General features: G+C 36.7%; 1 protein-coding gene across 1 annotated transcript in view; it reads right to left on the reverse strand.

The window, feature by feature from the left end:
- The window catches only part of NEK1 (NIMA related kinase 1), a 200,676-nt gene that overhangs the window by 171,874 nt on the left and 9,120 nt on the right, over positions 1 to 19,682 (reverse strand). The window contains exons 4-6 of the mRNA XM_039219207.1: positions 17,960 to 18,099; positions 17,452 to 17,548; positions 3,494 to 3,591 (exon numbers count right to left, since the gene is read on the reverse strand). Coding sequence (XP_039075138.1) covers positions 3,494 to 3,591; positions 17,452 to 17,548; positions 17,960 to 18,091 — 327 coding nt within the window. The 5' untranslated portion in view covers positions 18,092 to 18,099. The remainder of the gene's footprint in view (positions 1 to 3,493; positions 3,592 to 17,451; positions 17,549 to 17,959; positions 18,100 to 19,682) is intronic.

A 19,682-nucleotide genomic window follows, 5' to 3' on the forward strand; every position in this document is an offset into this window, starting at 1 on the left:
CAGTTGCATTCCTATATGCCAATAATGAAGCAACAGAAAGGGAAATCAAGTAATCAATCCCATTTACAATTGCACCAAAAACACCATAAAATACTTAGGAATAAGCATAAACAAAAAGGTCAAAATCTATACACTGAAAACTATAGAATGCTAATGAAAGAAATTGAAGAAGACACAAAAAAAATGGAAAAATACTCCATCCTCCTGGATTGGAAGAACACTGTTAAAATGTCAATACTACACAAAGCAATCTACATATTCAATGCAGTCCTTATCAAAATAACACTAGCATTCTTCACAGAGCTAAAACAAACAATCCTAAATTTTGTATGGAACCAGGAAAGACCCCAAAATAGCCACAGTAATTTTGAAAAAGAAAACCAAAGCTTGAGACATCACACTCCCAGACTTCAAACTGTATTACAAAGTGTAATCATCAGGGCAGTATGGTACTGGCACAAAAACAGACATTCAGATCAATGGAACAGAATAGAGAACCCAGAAATGGACCCACAAACATATGGCCAACTATTCCTTGACAAAGCAGGAAAGAATATCCAATGGAATAAAGACAGTCTCTTCAGCAAATGGTGCTGGGAAAACTGGACAGCAACATGCAGGAAATGAACCTAGACCACTTTCTTACACCATACACAAAAATAAACTCAAAATGGATGAAAAACCTAAATGTAAGAGAGGAAGTCATCAAAATCCTAGAGGAGAAACCAGGAAATACCTCTTTGACCTCAGTTGCAGCAACTTCTTACTCAACATGTCTCCAGAGGCAAGGGAAACAAAAGCAATAATGAGCTATTGGGACCCTCATCAAAATAAAAACTTCTGCACAGTGAAGGAAACAATCAGCAAAACTAAAAGGCAACCAATGGAATGGGAGAAGATATTTGCAAATGACATAGAAGATCAAGGGTTAGTATCCAAATGTATAAAGAACTTATTAAACTCAATACTCAAAAACATAACCCAGTGAAGATATGGGCAAAGGATATGAATAGATAATTCTCTAAAGAAGACATCCAAGTGGCAAAAAGACACATGAAAAAATGCTCAAGATCGCTCATCAACAAGGAAATTCAAATTAGGAATGTTGTTTCGAAGGGACACAAGCACCCCAATGTTTATAGCAGCCTTATGGACAAGAGCCAAAATATGGAAAGAGCCCAAATGTCCACCGACTCATGAATGGATAAAGAAGGTGTGGGTTTTATATACAATGGGATATCACTTGGTGATCAAAAAGAATGAAATTTTGCCATTTGCAACTACATGAACGGAGCTAGAGGGTATTATGCTAAGCGAAATCAGTCAGTCAGGAAAAGACAAATATCATACGACTTCACTCATATAAAGAATTTAAGATACTATACAGAGGAACGTAAGGGAAGGGAAGCAAAAAGAATATAAAAACAGGGAGGGGGACAAAACATAAGAGAGGCTCTTAAATATACAGAGGGTTGCTGGAGCAGTTGTGGGAGGGGAAGATAGGCTAAATGGGTAAGGGGCATTAAGGAATCTACTCCTGACATCATTGTTGCAATATATGCTAACTAACTGGAATGTAAATTAAACAATACATTTTAAAAAATTTAAAAAAATAAAAATAAAAATACAAGACCATGATAACCACTTTGCATAAATACAGTGAGACATTCATTACAGATACTGGAATATCTGCCTAAAGAAACAAAAAAGTACAGGCTTTGCTAGAATGAGATATAATGCAGCTATTAAAATGTATATAATTGAACATGGACAAATATGTGTCAATAATCAAGATTATTTTTTAATACAGCCTGTATTTTTTCTCTTGTATTATAAATAACATCTTCCTTACTTTCCAAATTTTTAATATAGTTGACACATGTTACATCAATTTCAGGTGTACAACATAGTGATAGTTTGTATATTATGTTCACAAATGTAGCTATCATCTATCTCCATATATTGCTATTACAATATCACTGACTCTATTCCTTATGCTGTGCCTTTATTCCAGTCACTTATTCATTCCACAACTAGAAGCCCCTATCACCCACTGCTCTTTACCAATTTTGCCAAACACCCCTCTCCTTCCCCCACTGGCAACCATCAGATTGTTCTATTTATAGGTTTGGGTAATCAAGATAATTAAGTGACAAAAGCAAGATAGAGTATGCAATGTATAATATTCCATGTCTGAATATCTGCATCTTGATGTACATAAAGGAAATGTGGAAAAACACACCAAACTAAAAACAGTAGTAATCTTCAGGGATGGAACAGTGGGCAAAGAATTATTTCCATTTCTGAACTTTTTAATAATTTTACAATTTAAGTTATGTAAACAAATATTCTACTTAACCTCTGTTTGATTTCTTATCTATTAAATAAATAAAACCACACTAATGCATGGGGGATTATAAAATTTAAAAGAGACAACAGATAAAACACTCCCAGCATTCCCTTGTGTAAAAGCACAGAATAAAAATTAAGAATGGGTGATAATGAGACCTGCAACAGAAGTTTAGAGAAGGAAAAGATCACAGATTAAAGTGGTTATGGATAATCAAAGGAAAGGCTGGGACTTGAGCTGTGCTGTAAAAAACAAAAAAAAAAAAACGGTAGAGTATTAATAATAGAGAGTTGGCAAGAAAGCGTTACCAAAATAAAAGAAATAATAAATACACTGGAAAAATGAGTTATATAAACATGTGTCCCTAACACAAACAGTGCCAAACATGGAATAAATGATCAATAAATATTCATTAAATAAATGAAAAGCGGTGCATATTAGGGAATACTAGAAAAAAAAATAAGACAGGGTGCTGGATGGCTCAGTCAGTTAACTGTCTGATTTCAGCTAACGTCACGATCTCACAGTTCATGGGTTTGAGCCCTGTGTCAGGCAGGCTCTGTGCTGACAGCTCAGAACCTAGAGCCTGCTTCAGATTCTGTGTCTCCCTCTGTTCCTCACCCACTTACGCTCTGTCTCTCAAAACTGAATAAACATTAAAAAAAAAAAAAAAGACTGCTTAGGTGGGATAGGGTCATATTTTAGAGATCTCTGAGGTTAAAACACATATTAGATTTAATGCAGTTGCCAGTTCAAGGCTTCCTGAGCTAGAATTATCAAGGAAAGCCACATTTTAGGAAAATGTGGTCTGGCAGCAGTAAGCCAGATTGACAGAATATAAAATAATTAATCATAATGAATAATTAAGTTATATACATAAATATATGCATTTATACACACACAAAGAATATAGCATATGTTACAAATATAATAATATTATAGACAAGAAATGAGATGGGGAAATGAACTAAGGTAGAAACTAATTAGAACAGAAATGTGACTGAGATATTGGAATTTGATACCAAACTGTGCTAGTAATTATAATTAAGCATTTGTAGTTACAAATAAATATACACATAAATAAACTTTGAATTGCTTCTCAATAACCTGGAATAAGAGTCAATCTCCTACATGCTAACTCACCTGATCCTCTTGAAACAAAATGCCTTTCTGAGCATTAATTCGCTTAAACAGATCACCTCCTTCACAGTAATCCATCACTATGTAGAGGGAACCATTTTCTACAAAATATAAACATTACATTTCATTTTATTAAATATATGTCAAAAGCATAGCTAAAGGTACTTAAGGGTTTACTAAAATGCAGCAATGAATTATGCTCTACTAAAAAACAGAACCATCTTCAAAGGAACTGGAGTGCAAAATCTGGTTATACAGATTGTACAATAACCTGGGTTAATAGGCAGCTCCACCATTAAAGGTTTTCTACTAAGAATACAGCATCTTACTGACCAGTGGTATCCACATTGATCTAAACATCTCTGGAATACAGACTAAATGCAGACAAACATACTTAATTTCATTTAATGTATTTTCTTAAACATCATCTATAAAAACATTTTTTCCACCAATTTGTCAAAGATGGATTATAACTTAGTTTCTAATTGACCATTACTTTTCAGCTTTGTTTCATCCCCGTAATCAATTACTTACTAAACAAATAATAGATGTTGTAATGAATTCTGAGGACACAATAGTGAACACGACTGTACACTCTTGGAGCATTCTTTCATTTTACTGCTATTTTTAAATTTGTATATAATCTGTGAACATGAAAACAGAGCATTACTTCATTCCCCTTTATGACTCAGTCCACAGAAAAAGAGACTTCTATGAGTCTTCCTATGGGTAGACAGGACTAGAACACTTCTCATCCTTCCCTCCATCTTTATTTTTCTTATGTAAGAGTAGCACTATGCTTATTCTGCCCAAATTAGAGAGCAGCTGCTATCACTTGCAACATTTACTAAGCCACTATTTACTAGTGAGACTACTGTGAATCAAAGAACAGTTTTCATTTCTTTTACTATTCTGTGCTTATAGCCTTAATTCCATCAGTACTTGCATCTTGCACCTTGTGGTAGTGTTCTTGTTACCATACTGCTCACACCCCATTTTGATAAACTGCTTTTAATGTGCCATGGATTGGGAACCTATATGCCTGAGCTAATTAAGAATCTGTATAACTCATGGGGACTTCTAAGGAAGATGGTGGAGTAGAAGGATATTGGCCTCACCTCTTCCCACGGATAGAACTAGGTAACAGCCACATCAATGTAAATAATACAGAAAATGACTAGAAGACTGGCAGAACAGACTCTCCACAGCTAAATGAAGAGAAGAGGCTACATAGGAAGGTGAAGATATGATCAGGGGCTAAAAGAACCTGTGGGACTGACTAATGAAGGAGGTGGAGGGGAGACACCCATAGTATGGAGAGAGGAAAGAAATAGACCCTCACGCAAGGCATAGAGAACCCTCACAGGGAAGATGAATCCCCGTAACATTTGGCATTGAAAACAATAGGGGCATAATTTCACAAGTTCTTACAATCAGAGGTGCTTAATACCGGAACATTAAAAATCAGCATGCTGGTGGGGCGCCTGGGTGGCTTAGTCAGTTAAGCGTCCGACTTTCACTTAGGTCATGATCTCGCGGTTCGTGGGTTCGAGCCCCGCATCGGGCTCTGTGCTGACTGCCAGCTCAGAGCCTGGAGCCTGTTTCAGTCTGTGACTCCCTCTCTCTCTGACCCTCCCCTGCTCACGCTGTCTCTCTCTCTCTCTTAGAAATAAATAAAACATAAAAAAAAAAAAAATTAAAAAAAAAATCAGCATGCTGGGCTCTGGGAGAGCAAGACAGCAATAGGAAACTCTCCCCACCCTTAAAGAGACATCACAACAAATAGCCCAGCAGAGATGCAAAACAGATGCAGCACTTTGAAAAATGCCTGGAGCATAAGGGAGAGTAGTTTACTAATCTCAGAGCCTGTTCAGGCAGAGCAAGGCAGGGATGTTGGGGGACCTCTCCAGGAGCAGAAGAATTGGCAGGCACCATAATACTGCCCTGTCCAGCAGTGTAGGTACATGGAAACCTATGAGAAACCAGTATAGTGCCAATACTTTCCACCTAGCCTGCTAATGGTGCAACCTGCCTCACATTCTGCAGGCATATCCCCTTCAGCCAAGCCTTATTCCAGTACTCCTCCAACAGCAGACCCATGCACACCTTGCTGACACCCTACACCCTGTACCCACATTCTCCTGTGGACCTCCACCTTATGTCTCTGGGAGAGTCCATCCAACATGATACCATAAGACTGGCAGGCTGAAAGCAGCCCCAACAGGGGCTAGCACCCCTCCAAAGTGACTCATGCCTGTGGGGTAGGGAACCAGTCTGAGTGCACCCCAGCAGTGGGCTGGGAGCAGACACCTGGTCTCACTATTGGCCCTACCCACCAATGAAAGCTTCTCAGGGGAAAACAAAGGGGCAGCACCTTCCATTTTGGTGTTATTGTATTTCTAGTAAATGCCTGGTCTGATTCCACCCAAGCCCAAGACAGCCCCAGACTAGCCCACCAATAACACAGGGTCCAAACTCTGCCTATAAGAGGCAAAGAGAGCCATTGCAGACAACTGAATTAAAGCCAAATGTTACTCTGCCATAATAGCAGAGCATACATATCACACATATGAAACACCCCTCAAGTGCCAGGTTCTGGTGAACAGGGGACACTGAATTACAGGGCACTATAAGACCTCTTTTTCATAAAGCCACTACTCTCAAGAGCCAAAAATGTAGCTGACTTTCATAACATACAGAAACAGACACAGAGTTAGAGAATATGAGGAGACAGAGGAATATGTCCCAAATGAAAAAATAGGATGAAAATCATAGCAAGAGACCTAAGTGGCATGGGAATAAATAATATACCTAAAAGACTATTTAAAGGATTATAAGGATGGAGGTGCCTGGGTGGCTCAGTCGGTTGAACATCTGACTCTTGATTTTGGATCAGGTCATGATTTCAGGGTTGTGGGATTGAGTCCTACATCAGGCTCCACACTGAGTGTACAGCTTGCTTAAGATTCTCTCTCTCTCTCTCTCTCTCTCTCTCTGCTCCTCTCCCCCACTTGTGTGTGCATGCTCTCTTTTTAAAATATAAATAAATAATGACTATAAGGATATTCACTGGACTTGAGAAAACACTGGACTTCAGTGAGACTCTGAACATGGAGATAAAAAAGAATGAATCAGAGATGAAGAACTCCATAACTGAAATAAAAAATATACTAGATGTAATAAATAGTAGACTAAAGGAAGCAGAGGAATGGATCAGCAACCAGGAGGATAGAGGAACGGAAAGCAATTAAGCTGAAGGGGAGAGGGGAAAAAATAAAAATAAAAAATGGACTTCAGAGAGCCTGTGTGCCTGAGTTGATCAAGCATCCGACTTCAGGTCAGGTTAAGATCTCATAGTTCATGGGTTCAAGCCCCTCGTCAGGTTATGTGCTGACAGCTTAGAGCCTGAAGCTCAGTGTCTCTGTCTCTTTCTGCCCCCCCCCCTTGTGCTCTCTCTCTCCTCTCTCTCTCATGCTCTCTCTCTCTCAAATAAATAAACATAATTTTTTAAAAATGGACTTGGGAACTCAGTGACACCATCAAGTATAATTAATAATTCACACCATAGCAATCCCAGAAGAGAGAGAAATGGAGTCAGAGAATGTATCGAAGGTAAAATAGCTGCAAACTTCCCTAATCTGAGGAAGGAAACAGAAATCCATATCCAGGAGACACAGAGAGCCCCCAACAAAATCAATGTAAGAAAGTCCACCCCAAGGGGTGCCTGGATGGTTCAGTTGATTAAGCATCTGACTTCAGCTCAGGTCATGATCTCGCAATATGTGAGTTCAAGCCCTGCGTCAGGCTCTGTGCTGACAGCTCAGAGCCTGGAGCCTACTTCAGATTATGTCTCCCCCTCTCCGTGCCCTTTCCCCGCTGATGTGCTCTCTCTCAAAAATAAACATTTAAAAAAAAAGAAGGTCCACACCAAGACAGACAGTAATTAAAATGGCAAAAAGTAGTGATAAGGAGAGAATTTAAAAAACAGCAAGAGAAGATATTTAAATACAAGAGAAACCCCAAGGCTATCAGTGCATTTTTCAACAGAAACTTTGCAGGCCAGAAGCGAGTGGAATAATATATTCAAAGTGCTGAAAGAAAAATACCTGTAGCCAAGAATACTCCATGCAGTAAGGTTCATCAGAATAGAAGGACAGATGAAGAGTTTCTGAGACAAACAAAAATTAAAGAAAGTCTTAATCACTAAACGAGCTCTACAAAAAAATGTTAAAGGGGGATTCTTTGAATAGAAAGGAAAGATCTTAACTATGAATGAGAAAAATGGAAACAAAAAAGCAGCAAAATAAGTATATGTATAAAAAGCAGTAAAGGGATTCACAAAATAAAAGGATGTAAAAATGACACCATATACCTAAAATGTGGGGGAGAGGGAAAGTACAGAATGTGTTCAAACTGAAGCAACTATCAAGTTAATCTAATGAAGGTAACATAGACTGCTATATGCACTGGGTTTTATATACAAGCATAACAGTAACCACAAATCAAAAACCAGCAATAGATAAGCAAAATAGAAAGAGAAAGGAATGCAAGTATATTACTAAGAAAGCCAACAAACCATGAGAGAAGAGAGCAACAGAAGAAACACAGAAGAACTATGAAAACCATCATAAAACAAGTAACAAAATGGCAATAAGTATATGTCAATAATTATTCTGAATGTAATTGGACTAAACAGTACAATCAAAAGACAGAGTCATGGAATGGATAAAAAAGTAAGAACCATCTATATGCTGGCTACAAGAGACTCACTTAAGACCTAAAGGCACAAGCAGATTGAAAGTAAACGGATGGAAAAGCATTTATCATGCAAACGGAACTAAACATAAAGCTGGGGTAGCAATACTTCTATCAGACAAACTAGATTTTTAAAACAAAGAATGTAACAAGAGATAGAGAAAAACACTACATAATCATAGAGGGAACAATCCAACAGGAAAATATAACATTTGTAAATATTTATGCATCCAACATGAAAGCAATCAAATACAAAATGCAGCTATAAAACATAAAGGAAGTAATCAATAGTAAATACAAGAATAGTAGGGGACTTTAACACTATGCTTAAATCAACGGATAGATCATCCAAACAGAAAATATAAATGGAAGCCATGGCTTTGAATGACACACTGGAAGAGATGGATCTAACAGATCCAAAATATTCTATCCAAACCACAGAATACATGTTGTTTTCAAGTACACATGGAACACTCTCCAGAAAAGATCAAATATTAGGCCACAAAACATGTCTCAACAAATTCAGAAAGATCAAAATCATACCCTAGCTGACTACAAAGCTAAGAAATGAGAAATCAACCACAGAGAAAAAAAATCTGGCAAGAACACAAATACATGGAGGTTAAGAAACTACTAAACAATGAATGGGTCAAACAAGAAATCAAAGAGGAAATTAAAAAAAATAAAGACAAATGAAATTTAGTACACAATGGTCCAAAATCTTTGGGATACAGCAAAAAAAACTGCTCTAAGAGGGAAGTTCATATCAATATAGACCTATATCCAAAAGCACAAGCAATCTAAAATAAGCAACCTAGCCCTACACCTAAAGGAGCTAGAAAAAAAAAGGAACAAAACTTAAATACAGTAGAATGAAAGAAATAATAAAGATTAGAGCAGAAATAAATGAAATAGAAACTAAAAAAAAAAAAACACAATAGACTAAGGAAACCAGATGTTGGTATTTTGAAAGTATCAACAAAATAGATAAACCTTTAGCCAGATTCATCAAAAATAGAGAGGGCTCAAGTAGGCAAAATCAGAAATGAAAGAAGAGAGATAACAACCGACACCACAGAAATACAAAGGATTGTAAGAGAATATTATGAAAAATTACATGCCAACACATTGGACAATCCAGAAGAAATGAAAAAAATTCCTAGAAACTTACAACGTCCCAAAACTGAATCAGGAAAAAACAGAAAGTCTGAACAGACCGATTACCGGCAATGAAACTGAATCAGCAATAAAAAAAAATAAAAGTCCAGGACCAAACAGCTTCATGGGTGAATTCTACCAAACATTTAAGGAAGAATTAATACCTATGCTCCAAACTATTCCAAAAAATTAGAAGGGGAAGGAAAACTTCCAGATTCATTATATGAGGCCAGCACTACCCTGATACCAAAACCAGATAAAGATACTACAGAGGCACCTGGGTGGCTCAGCCAGTTGAGCTCAGGTCATGATCCCACAGTTTGTGGGTTTGAGTCCCCCATCGGGCTCTCTGATGTCAGGGCAAAACCCGTTTCAGATCCTCTGTCCCCCTCTCTCTCTCTCTGCACCTCCCCTGCTCACTCTCTCAAAAATAAACCCAAGAAAAAAAAGACACTACAAAAAAAGAAAACTACAGACCAGTATCTCTGATGAACATAGATACTAAAGTTCTCAACAAATATTAGCAAACTGAATTCAACAATACATTGAAAAATCATTCACCATGATCAAGTGGGATTTATCCCTAGGATGCAAGGGTGGTTCAATATTTGCAAATCAATTAATATGATATGTCAACAAGGGAAAGTATAAAAACCATTGGATTATAGGTGCCAAAAAAGCATTTCACAAAGCACAACATCCATTTATGATAAAAACTCTCAATAAAGCAGGTCTAGAGGGAACATATTGCAACATAATAGAGGCCACAGATAGAAGACCCACAGTTAATGTAATACTCAGTGGTGAAAAACAGAGCTTTTCCCCCAAGGTCAGGAACAAGACAAGGATGTTCACTCTCACAACTTTTACTCAACATGGTACTGGAAGTCCTAGACACAGCAATCACACAAGATAAAGGAATAAAAGGCATCCAAATTGGTAAGGAAAAAGTAAAACTCACTATTTGTAGATAGCATGATTCTATACATAGAAAACCAAAGAGGGGCACCTGGTTGGCTCAGTCAGTTAAGTAAAAGGTGAAAGATTTATACGATCTGAAGAGAAACCAGAGTATGGCTCAGTCAGTTAAGTGCCTGACTTTGGTTCAGGTCATGATCTCATGGTTTGTGGGTTCGAGCCCTGCGTCGGGCTCTGTGCTGGCAGCTAGCTCAGCTCAGAGCCTGGAACCTGCTTCAGATTCTGTGTCTCCCTCTCTCTCTGACCCTCCCCTGCTCACGCTGTCTCTCTCTTTCTCTCACAAATAACTAAAACATAAAAAAAAAAAAAAAAAAGAAAGAAAACCAAAGAGACCACCAAAAAACTACTAGAACTGATAAATGAATTCAGGAAGGTCAGTGGATACAAAAACAATGAAGAGAAATCCACTGCATTTCTATAGACTGATAATGAAATAGCAGAGAAAGAAATTAAGAAAACCATTCATTTAAAATTATACTCAAAACAATCACGTACCTAGGAATAAACTTAACCAAGAAGGTAAAAGACCTATACTCTGATAATTATAAGGCACTAATGAAAAAACTTAAGACTGAAAAACAGAAACATAATTCCATTTCACAGACTGGAAGAATAAATATTGTTAAAATGTCCATACTTCCTAAAACAATCTACAGATTTAACATAATCCCTATCAAAATACCAACAGCATTTTTCACAGAATTAGAACAAACAATCCTCAAATTCTGTATGAAACCTCAAAAGACCCCAAAGAGCAAAATCAAACTTGAAAAAGAACAAAACTGGTGGTGTATTTTCAAGATCTACTACAAAGCTGTAGCAATCAAAACAGTATGGTACTGGCAAAAAAACAGACACATACATCAATAGAAAAAAACAGAAAGTCCAGAAATAAACCCATGATTATACAGTCAATACATCTTTGACAAAGGAGACAATAATACGCAATTGGAAAAAGTCTCTTCAACAAAAGGTGATGGGAAAAATGGAAAACTATATGAAAATGAATGAAACTGGACCACTTTCTTACATCATACACAAAAATATACTCAAAATGGTTTAAGGAACTAAATGTTCCTTAACTGGAATTAAAACTAAATAAAGAATTTGTATATTTCTTTATGAATGATATCAAATATACATTTAAGATACCACAATGTGAATAAAAAAACAAAGGCCCAGAAAATTGTACAATCCATTAATTATTTTAAAAATATGTATAGGATGTTATCATTTATGTAGCATAACAAAAAGCAAAAAGTTATGTACAGTATGCTATCATTTGTATATGCTTATTAATGCTTCAAATATTTCTGACACAAGATAGTGGTAACAATGGTTAAACCCTAAGAAGTAAAACAGGTGGCTCAAAGACAGGAATAGAGGGCAAACTTCTTATTGTTACAGAACATAGGAATTTTGTTTCAATGCATGTATCAAAAATGAAACTACCAAAAGAAAAAAAAATGGTGAAAATGTGTGTGTGTGTGTGTGTGTGTGTGTGAGAGAGAGAGAGAGAGAGAGAGAGAGAGAGAGAGATAGAGAAGGTTAAACAGGCCGTGAGGATGGGATGGAGAAGCAATTATAAAATAAAATGTTTCAGGGCACCTGGTTAGCTCAGTCGGTTAAGCTTCTGACTTTGGCTCAGGTGGTGATCTCACAGTTTGTGAGCTCAAGCCCTGCGTTGGGCTCTGCACTGTCCAGAGCCTGCCTAGGATTCTCTGTCTCCCTCTCTACTCCCCCTCCCACTTTCCTTCTCTCTCTCTCTTTCTCTCTCTCTCTCAAAATAAATAAATGTAAAAAATACTTACAAAGTAAAATGTTTAAGCTCTGCTACATAAACTGTAATATTTTCTGCTGCTTATAATAAATCTACTATTATTTTTGGGATAAATACTAGGTAAAATGTAAGGTCAACATAAAGGTCTTTTTTCCACAAGAGAAGTAAGTACTAATCTGTTTTGTATTTCTTCAAACATTCAAACATCCAAATGCCCATTACGTGTCAGGCACTCTACGCAAGATGCTAGGGATTCAGAAATATAATTCCCACCATTACCACCAATGGGCTCACACAATAATGGAGAAACATGCTCTGAAACTCATAAAAACCACCACCACATAAAAATGCCTGAAGTTGTGGCAAAAAGACTATAAGACAAGTGACAAAGCCTCAATGCATGTTAGAAAACGACTAAGAGTTTAACAAAAACACAGTAATGAGGATATAAACCACAACCAATGAGCAAAGCATACACTTAGTTGCCTAACTCAACAGCTAATTATAGCCCTCTTCTCCTTCATTACTCCTCAATTGAGAAGCTGAAAAAAATCCCAGATTTTCTCATTTTCAGTATGAGAAAATGAGAGTTTTTCTCTAGAGCTAGAGTGGTCACTGGCCCAGTTTTTGCCAATAAGACATAAGAGGAAATCTGAACAATGGCTTCTAAGAAAGCATTTGTTTACCTTACTAAAGGAACAGATTCAAGAAGACCTGCTGGTACTGCCTCCTCCTTTCAGCCTTAGATGAAAATATGTGCCTAAATTCCAAGAGCCATCTTGGGACAAGGTGAAAAGCATTAGGCTGAAAACTTTACATACTAAGAATGGCAGAAGAGACTGAATCTTGGTAACACTCTTGAGCTACCATACATGCCCTATTAAAGGACTGCTTATTCTTTTTTTTTAAATTTTATTTTTAATGTTTTATTTATTTCTAGGAGAGAGAGAGAGACAGCGTGAGCAGGGGAGGGTCAGAGAGAGAGGGAGTCACAGACTGAAACAGGCTCCAGGCTCTGAGCTGGCAGTCAGCACAGAGCCCGACGCGGGGCTCGAACCCACAAACCGCGAGATCATGACCTAAGCGAAAGTCGGACGCTTAACCGACTAAGCCACCGAGGCGCCCCAAAGGACTGCTTATTCTTAAGACTTCCTGTTAGGTGAGTTAATTATATATCTTTTCCACTTAGGCCAATATTGGTTAGATTCTCTATTACCTGCAGCAAAAAGAAATCCAAATTTAGCCTCAAAGAAAAGCTTTTTTCAAGTAGACAGAGAAGTTAGATTTTGGCAGCACCAATGAGGAACAAATTAAATGCTAACACCTATATCCAAGTATGATATTGAAAATCTTCCATTAAAGACATAAAAATGACTTGAGAAACAGTAGAAATAAAACTTAAGAGGATAAAAACCGAAGAAGGTAGGAAAATAAAAATAACAAAATTTAAAGGTGTTAGCTACAAACAACCAAAAACAGAGAGTAGTATATAAATGAGTAAAATGTATACCCAAATATACAGTAATAAAAGATAATCCCCCACTTTCTCAATGATTAAAACTACTTTATAAATTTTAGGTATGTAATAAGACAATAAAGTGTCTATTTATGATATGTAGTATTATAATCCAGTTATACACTTATATGCATGGAAATACTATTGTCTCCCCACTCACGTGTTTTATAGAATAATTTTATCCAAACATTTCAACTCTGCCTTCAACAATGGCATCTTTTATTAATTCTTCTATCAGTTTTGCCAATACACATGGCCTTCATTTTTCCTTTTAAGTTAACTGAAAGACAGCACTTTTTTTTTTTTAGTTTATTTTGAAAGAGAGAGAGCAGGGGAGGGGCAAAGAGGGAGGGAGAGAGAGAATCTCAAGCAGGCTCTGCACTCTAGCAGAGTCTGACTCCAGGGTAGATCTCAAGAACTGTGAAATCATAACCTGCGCCAAAATCAAAGGTCAGATGCTTAACCGACTGAGCCACCCAGGCACCTCAAAGACAGCAATTTTAAAATCTGTTTAGGTTGTCAATGGAAGTTTTTCTATGCCCTAGTTCCCATACGCATAATGTTGGAACTTAAAACAAAAAAATGTTGGGTCTTATTTGTATGATTGTCACAACAGAGCCATTCTGCCTTTTAAGTGACTTTAGAAGATCTACTTACAATGGTATCTAACAACTATGACATCAATATCAAATTTCTTTGATACCTTTTTTTTAATACATTTTTAAAATTTATTTTTGAGAGAGAAAGAGACAGTGTGCAAGTAAGGGAGGGGCAGAGAGAGAGGGAGACACAGAATCCAAAGCAGACTCCAGGCTCTGAACTGTCAGCACAGAGCCTGACACGGCTCAAACCCATGAACCGTGAGATCATGACCTGAGCCAAAGTCGGACACTTAACAACTGAGCCACCCAGGCACCCCTAAAATTGACAGGTTTTAAATGTTTGCATATATAAATTATTTTTAATCATTTTAGAGAACAACATTTGTATTTTAGAACTCCTAAAAGCTCTTACTGAAACTACGGAGGTTCAAAGAGCTATACAGATTACAGTGAGATCAGTTAAGGCAGAAATATATATGAATCACCAATAAAGCTATATCATATAAATTTTAGAATGAATTATAAGCCAAGGTTGGAAAGCGGAGAGACATAGGAACTCTCACTTCTTTTAGTCTAACAATTCCACTCCTACAGAAATATTATGATAGTACATAGACACCTGTAAAAGCGTGTTCAGTGCAACATTATCTCCAACAGTGAAAAACTTAAAAACAACTTAAGTGTCCCTAACAGAAAACTGGCTAAACAAACTTTGACAGAACCATACAATGCACACAATGGGATATGCTGCACGTATTCTAAGAAGTTGAAAGAATGTGGTGCATCAATACATAATGACACAAAGATATCCATGAGATATAAAGTGAAAAGAACAAGATGCAGAAATACATAGTATCATCCTAGCTGTTTTTAATGTTAAAAACTGTATGTATATGCTCGTTCCAGAAACTACAATAAAGAAACACTAAATTTGTAACACAGAGTGTTTACTCCTAGGGGAATGGGAATGAGGACGGAGTGAAAGGAACATAGAATTTAGGGTTCCTGCCAGCTGTACTTTTTGAATATGTTTACCATGAGCACGTACTCCTTTAAAATTAAATAGCAGTATTAAAAGAAAACAACCGTAAAGAATGTGTTACCTCTTTTGAATCATTTAGATGTTTCTATGTGAAGCATTCTACATAACTACAAAATACCTGCTAGAATATTTGTTGACATATATTTAAACCTTTTTTTTTGAAATATTAAAATTTTTGTAGCGAAAGAGAAATGAAACTAAAGGAGGAGCAAGGATAAAGATAAAGGAAATTCAAGTTCATGGGAAGGAGAAGATGGTTAACACTGTACCCTTTCGCTTGTATAAATCGTCACTTCACTGCCATCATAAAATAAATGAACTGAGTACCTGATGATACAATGTGTTACCTGATCCATATTTTTTAAAGTATGTTCTTCTACAGTATGTACCAAGTTAATTTGGGAACAAGGATACTTTTGCTCTAATTCAGACTCTGTAACTGGTATGTGATTTAACCCTGAAACAAACATTTAAACTATCTACTACTTTCTATCTAAATTATCTTTCTGTTAAGAATCACTGTGCTGGCTGAAGTGCTGAATTGTGATTATCAAGGAGAAACTGTGCTGCTGAAACACAATAAAGCCACGGAGGACTATTACTGGAACCCAACGGGTTCATTAAGGTATCTTCTCCTCTCTTGCCAAATAGCCATAATTAATGAAAAACTGCAAAAAATACAGGACTTTCAAAGAGTTAGATCCTGCAGTGATCATGGTTTGAGTTATTCCACTAGGCAAAACAGACCACACCCAGCCAAGATGCTGCAGAGGGCAACGGAGGACAAGGAACTGGATGAGGAAGGAGAAAAAACTATGATTATAAATTTAGGACTCGTAAGCAGCAGAAAATCAGGAGCTGAAGTAGCTATTCTTTAGCTTGTTTCTTTTTTTCTTTTTTCCACCCCATTTCCTTAAATAAACAGCAATGTTGTTAACTAAAAACACAAACATATATACATACATACAGACATAATCTGTTTTGTAATTTGTAGGGATTTATGATAACAATGAAAATGACTTCCGAAGGACTTCAACAAACCATCTTTACCTGCATTTAGAGAAGCTTTGCTCCTGCATTAGCAAATACAATGGTGTATATTTCCAAAAACAACATTATAGCTATGACATTTGAAGAACCTGAGAACCCTGTATTATGATAATGAGGTATGCTATAACACAAATGATTAGGATACTTTCTAAAGATCACAACATTTTCCTAGTGGCAGTAGTGGTAGCACTTAAAGGAAGTTCAGTTTAAAATGACATGTTACTGTTTTTGCTTTGTCCAAATTCTTACGCTTAACCACACTGCTTCTTTATAAGCAATCAGAGTACCAGTAAAGCAATATAAAATTACACACAGACAGTGTGGTGTCAGTGTTAGGTAGAAGATAGACAGGAGCAGTGGAAGTAATACCCTGAGGCAGAGTCCCAAATCCTTGAAGGGGAATGACAGAGACAAAAGCAAGAAGGCGATAAATAAGCCACACATTAAAAGCCCTGGGGCACAACATCCTTAAGTTAAGGCTTCAAGACCTTGGGGCTTTCTCCTCCTCTCCTCTACCACCTCTACCCAGGGTAACCCCTAGACTAATTATAATGCATTTGCATTGATGTATAGCCTTGCCCTGGAGAAAAGCTGCCTTGATTTCAGGTACAAATCCCATACAGTCCAAAACTCCCCCTCCCACTCTGTGGGAGGAGTTTCCTATTAGAGACCACCCCACCGCAAGTCACTGCTCTCCCCCAACCCAGAAAGACCCAATAACATCCAATCCCAAAACAACATATGGTAGATTCCACCAGCTCTCCCAACCAAAGTGTGTACTTTCGCTTTAATAAACTGCTTTGTGCTCACTATTTCCCTTCTGGCTGTCTTTATTCCAGCGAGTATCCCCACATAAATCTTCTTGTGGGGAATCAAAGAATCAAGACCTCCATTCACACAATGCAGACTCTCCCCGGGTAGTAACATTATTATTACCCCAGAATCAAGCTGATACTCATACACATATGTATCGAAGCAAAAATTATATGCTTTTCTTCCTGAAAATACACCATAAGGAAAATATCCAAAAGCTGTCACATGGCTTAGTTCTTTTAAACTTTCTTGCAAAATGTATCTGACCTTCAAATGATTCTCTATACTGGACAATATTTGGATGCTTCATGTTTGCCAACACTGCAACTTCTCTCCTTGACTCTTCCCTTTCTTTATTGGACATCTTAAATGGGAGAGAAAAAGAAAATATTAAATTAAACCATCAATAAACAATCTAAAAGTCCATCAGTAAGAGAGTAGTTAAAATATAACTACCAATAAAGCACAGTCCAAATAACAAAATAAAGACAGAAGTTAAAAAGAATCCACAAGAAAAAACATTTTAAGATGTTCAAACTAGATTAAGTTACAGAACAGGTGTTGTATTTGTTTAAACACTTAAACACACAAACACAAGCACACATCATAGAAAAAAATATGAAAAGATATACAAACTATTCTGAAATTAGTGGTCCTCTCTGGGATTATGGCAGCCTTTCACTTTGGGTTACGCATTGCCATGTTTGTTTTTATTCTCTAATGATGAGCCCTACTGAAACCAGACTATTAAATAATCAAAGAAAAAAATACTTACTCTTGAGATGTTAATTTCCTTGATAACATATTGTCTGTCATCTTCTGCAGATTTAACAAGAATGGCTTTTCCAAATGAACCTTCTCCAATCTTCTGTAGTCTAATATACTTCTCCATGGTTTTTTTTCCCATTAGGCATCCTAACAGATATATAAGATATTAAAAAAAAGCAACAGTTAACAGATATAAAGCATTCTTCCATAACAATTATGTTAAATTCAATTGTAATTCCTTAGTGATTTGCTTACTTAAAAAAAAGGATATTTAAATTCTTAAAGTTAAATTAACTTTATCTCAATTTTACGTATACAATCTACTTATAGTTATAAAGAGAAAAACAATGACATTTCAATTTTCTAAGAATGCTTTGCAAAGTCAAATACTATATATACTTAACATGGAGAAACTTTTTCCTACGTGAGTTAGTTAGCAGCATTATTTTATTATCTCCAATAAGAATGGATTTCCCAAAATTATTTAACTAATCCTCTATTAGACATGAAATTGTTTATATTGTTTGTTATTATAGAAGAACTTTAAATATCTGTACATACATTTTTATGTACCTATTACAAGGATTTCCTTAAGATAAACTATTAGTTCAACGAATATGCACATGTTAAAATTTTGAAACATAGAGCTTAACTGTCTTACAGAAATGTTTTTTTTTTTTTGAGAGAGAGAGAGAAAGGGCACAAAAGTGGAGGAGATGGGGGGGATGGGGTGAGAATCTCAAGTTGGCTCCGTGCCCAGGACAGAGTATGACAGGGGACTTGATACCATAGTCCTGAGATCAGGTCTGGAGCCAAACCACGAGCTGGATGTCCAACCAACTGAGCCACTCAGGCACCCCTACTAATATTCTAACCAGCAGTGTATAAAACTACCTATTTCTAGATACTCTTTTAATACTGGTTGTTATTTATTAAAATCTCTGAGAAGCCATAAAGGGTAGTAGTTAACGAGCACTAAAACCTTAAGAGTCAGGGAGCCTGGATTTAAATCCTGACTTTATCACTTTTTTATTATGCGACATTGGACAAGTTACTCAGCTTTATGTGCCTCAGTTTGTTCATCTGTAAAATGTGGATCACAATAGTACATACTTATAGAACTATTGGGAGGATTAGTTAAGTTCAATATTCTATTGCAGAATAATGCCTGACACATAGTGAGCACTGTCACTATTTGTTGTTGTTACTCATTACATTCAACAGGGAAATGGCATCTCATTTTTATTTGAATTTCTGCTGCTTATCAGTTAATTTGAAAAATTCTTCCACGTTTATTGAACATTTGTATTTCTTCTTGTTTGAACTACTCATTCATGTTCTTTGTTCATTTACTACTCCGATAGTCTTTTTATTAATTTCTAAAAGCCCCCTCTTTAAAGAAGATGTTAGAGGGGCACCTGGGTGGCTCAGTTGGTTGAGCATCCAACTTTTTTTTTTTTTTTTTTTACAAATAGTTTATTGTCAAATTAGTTTCTACATAACACTCAGTGCTCATCCCCAAAGTGCCCTCCTTCATGCCCATCCCCCCCTCCCCCCCACATCCATCAGTCCTCAGTTTTTGTCAGCATTCAAGAGTCTCTCATGGTTTGCCTCTCTCCCTTTCCCCCACCATTTCCGCCCTTCTTCTCCCCCTTGTTCCTCCGTCAAGTTCCTCCTAATCCTCCTATACGTGCAAACATATGGTATTTGTCCTTCTCTGCCTGACTTAT

Source organism: Hyaena hyaena, unplaced genomic scaffold, assembly GCF_003009895.1.
Source record: "Hyaena hyaena isolate Hyena2069 unplaced genomic scaffold, ASM300989v1 scaffold_804, whole genome shotgun sequence".
NCBI classification, from domain to species: Eukaryota; Metazoa; Chordata; class Mammalia; order Carnivora; family Hyaenidae; genus Hyaena; species Hyaena hyaena.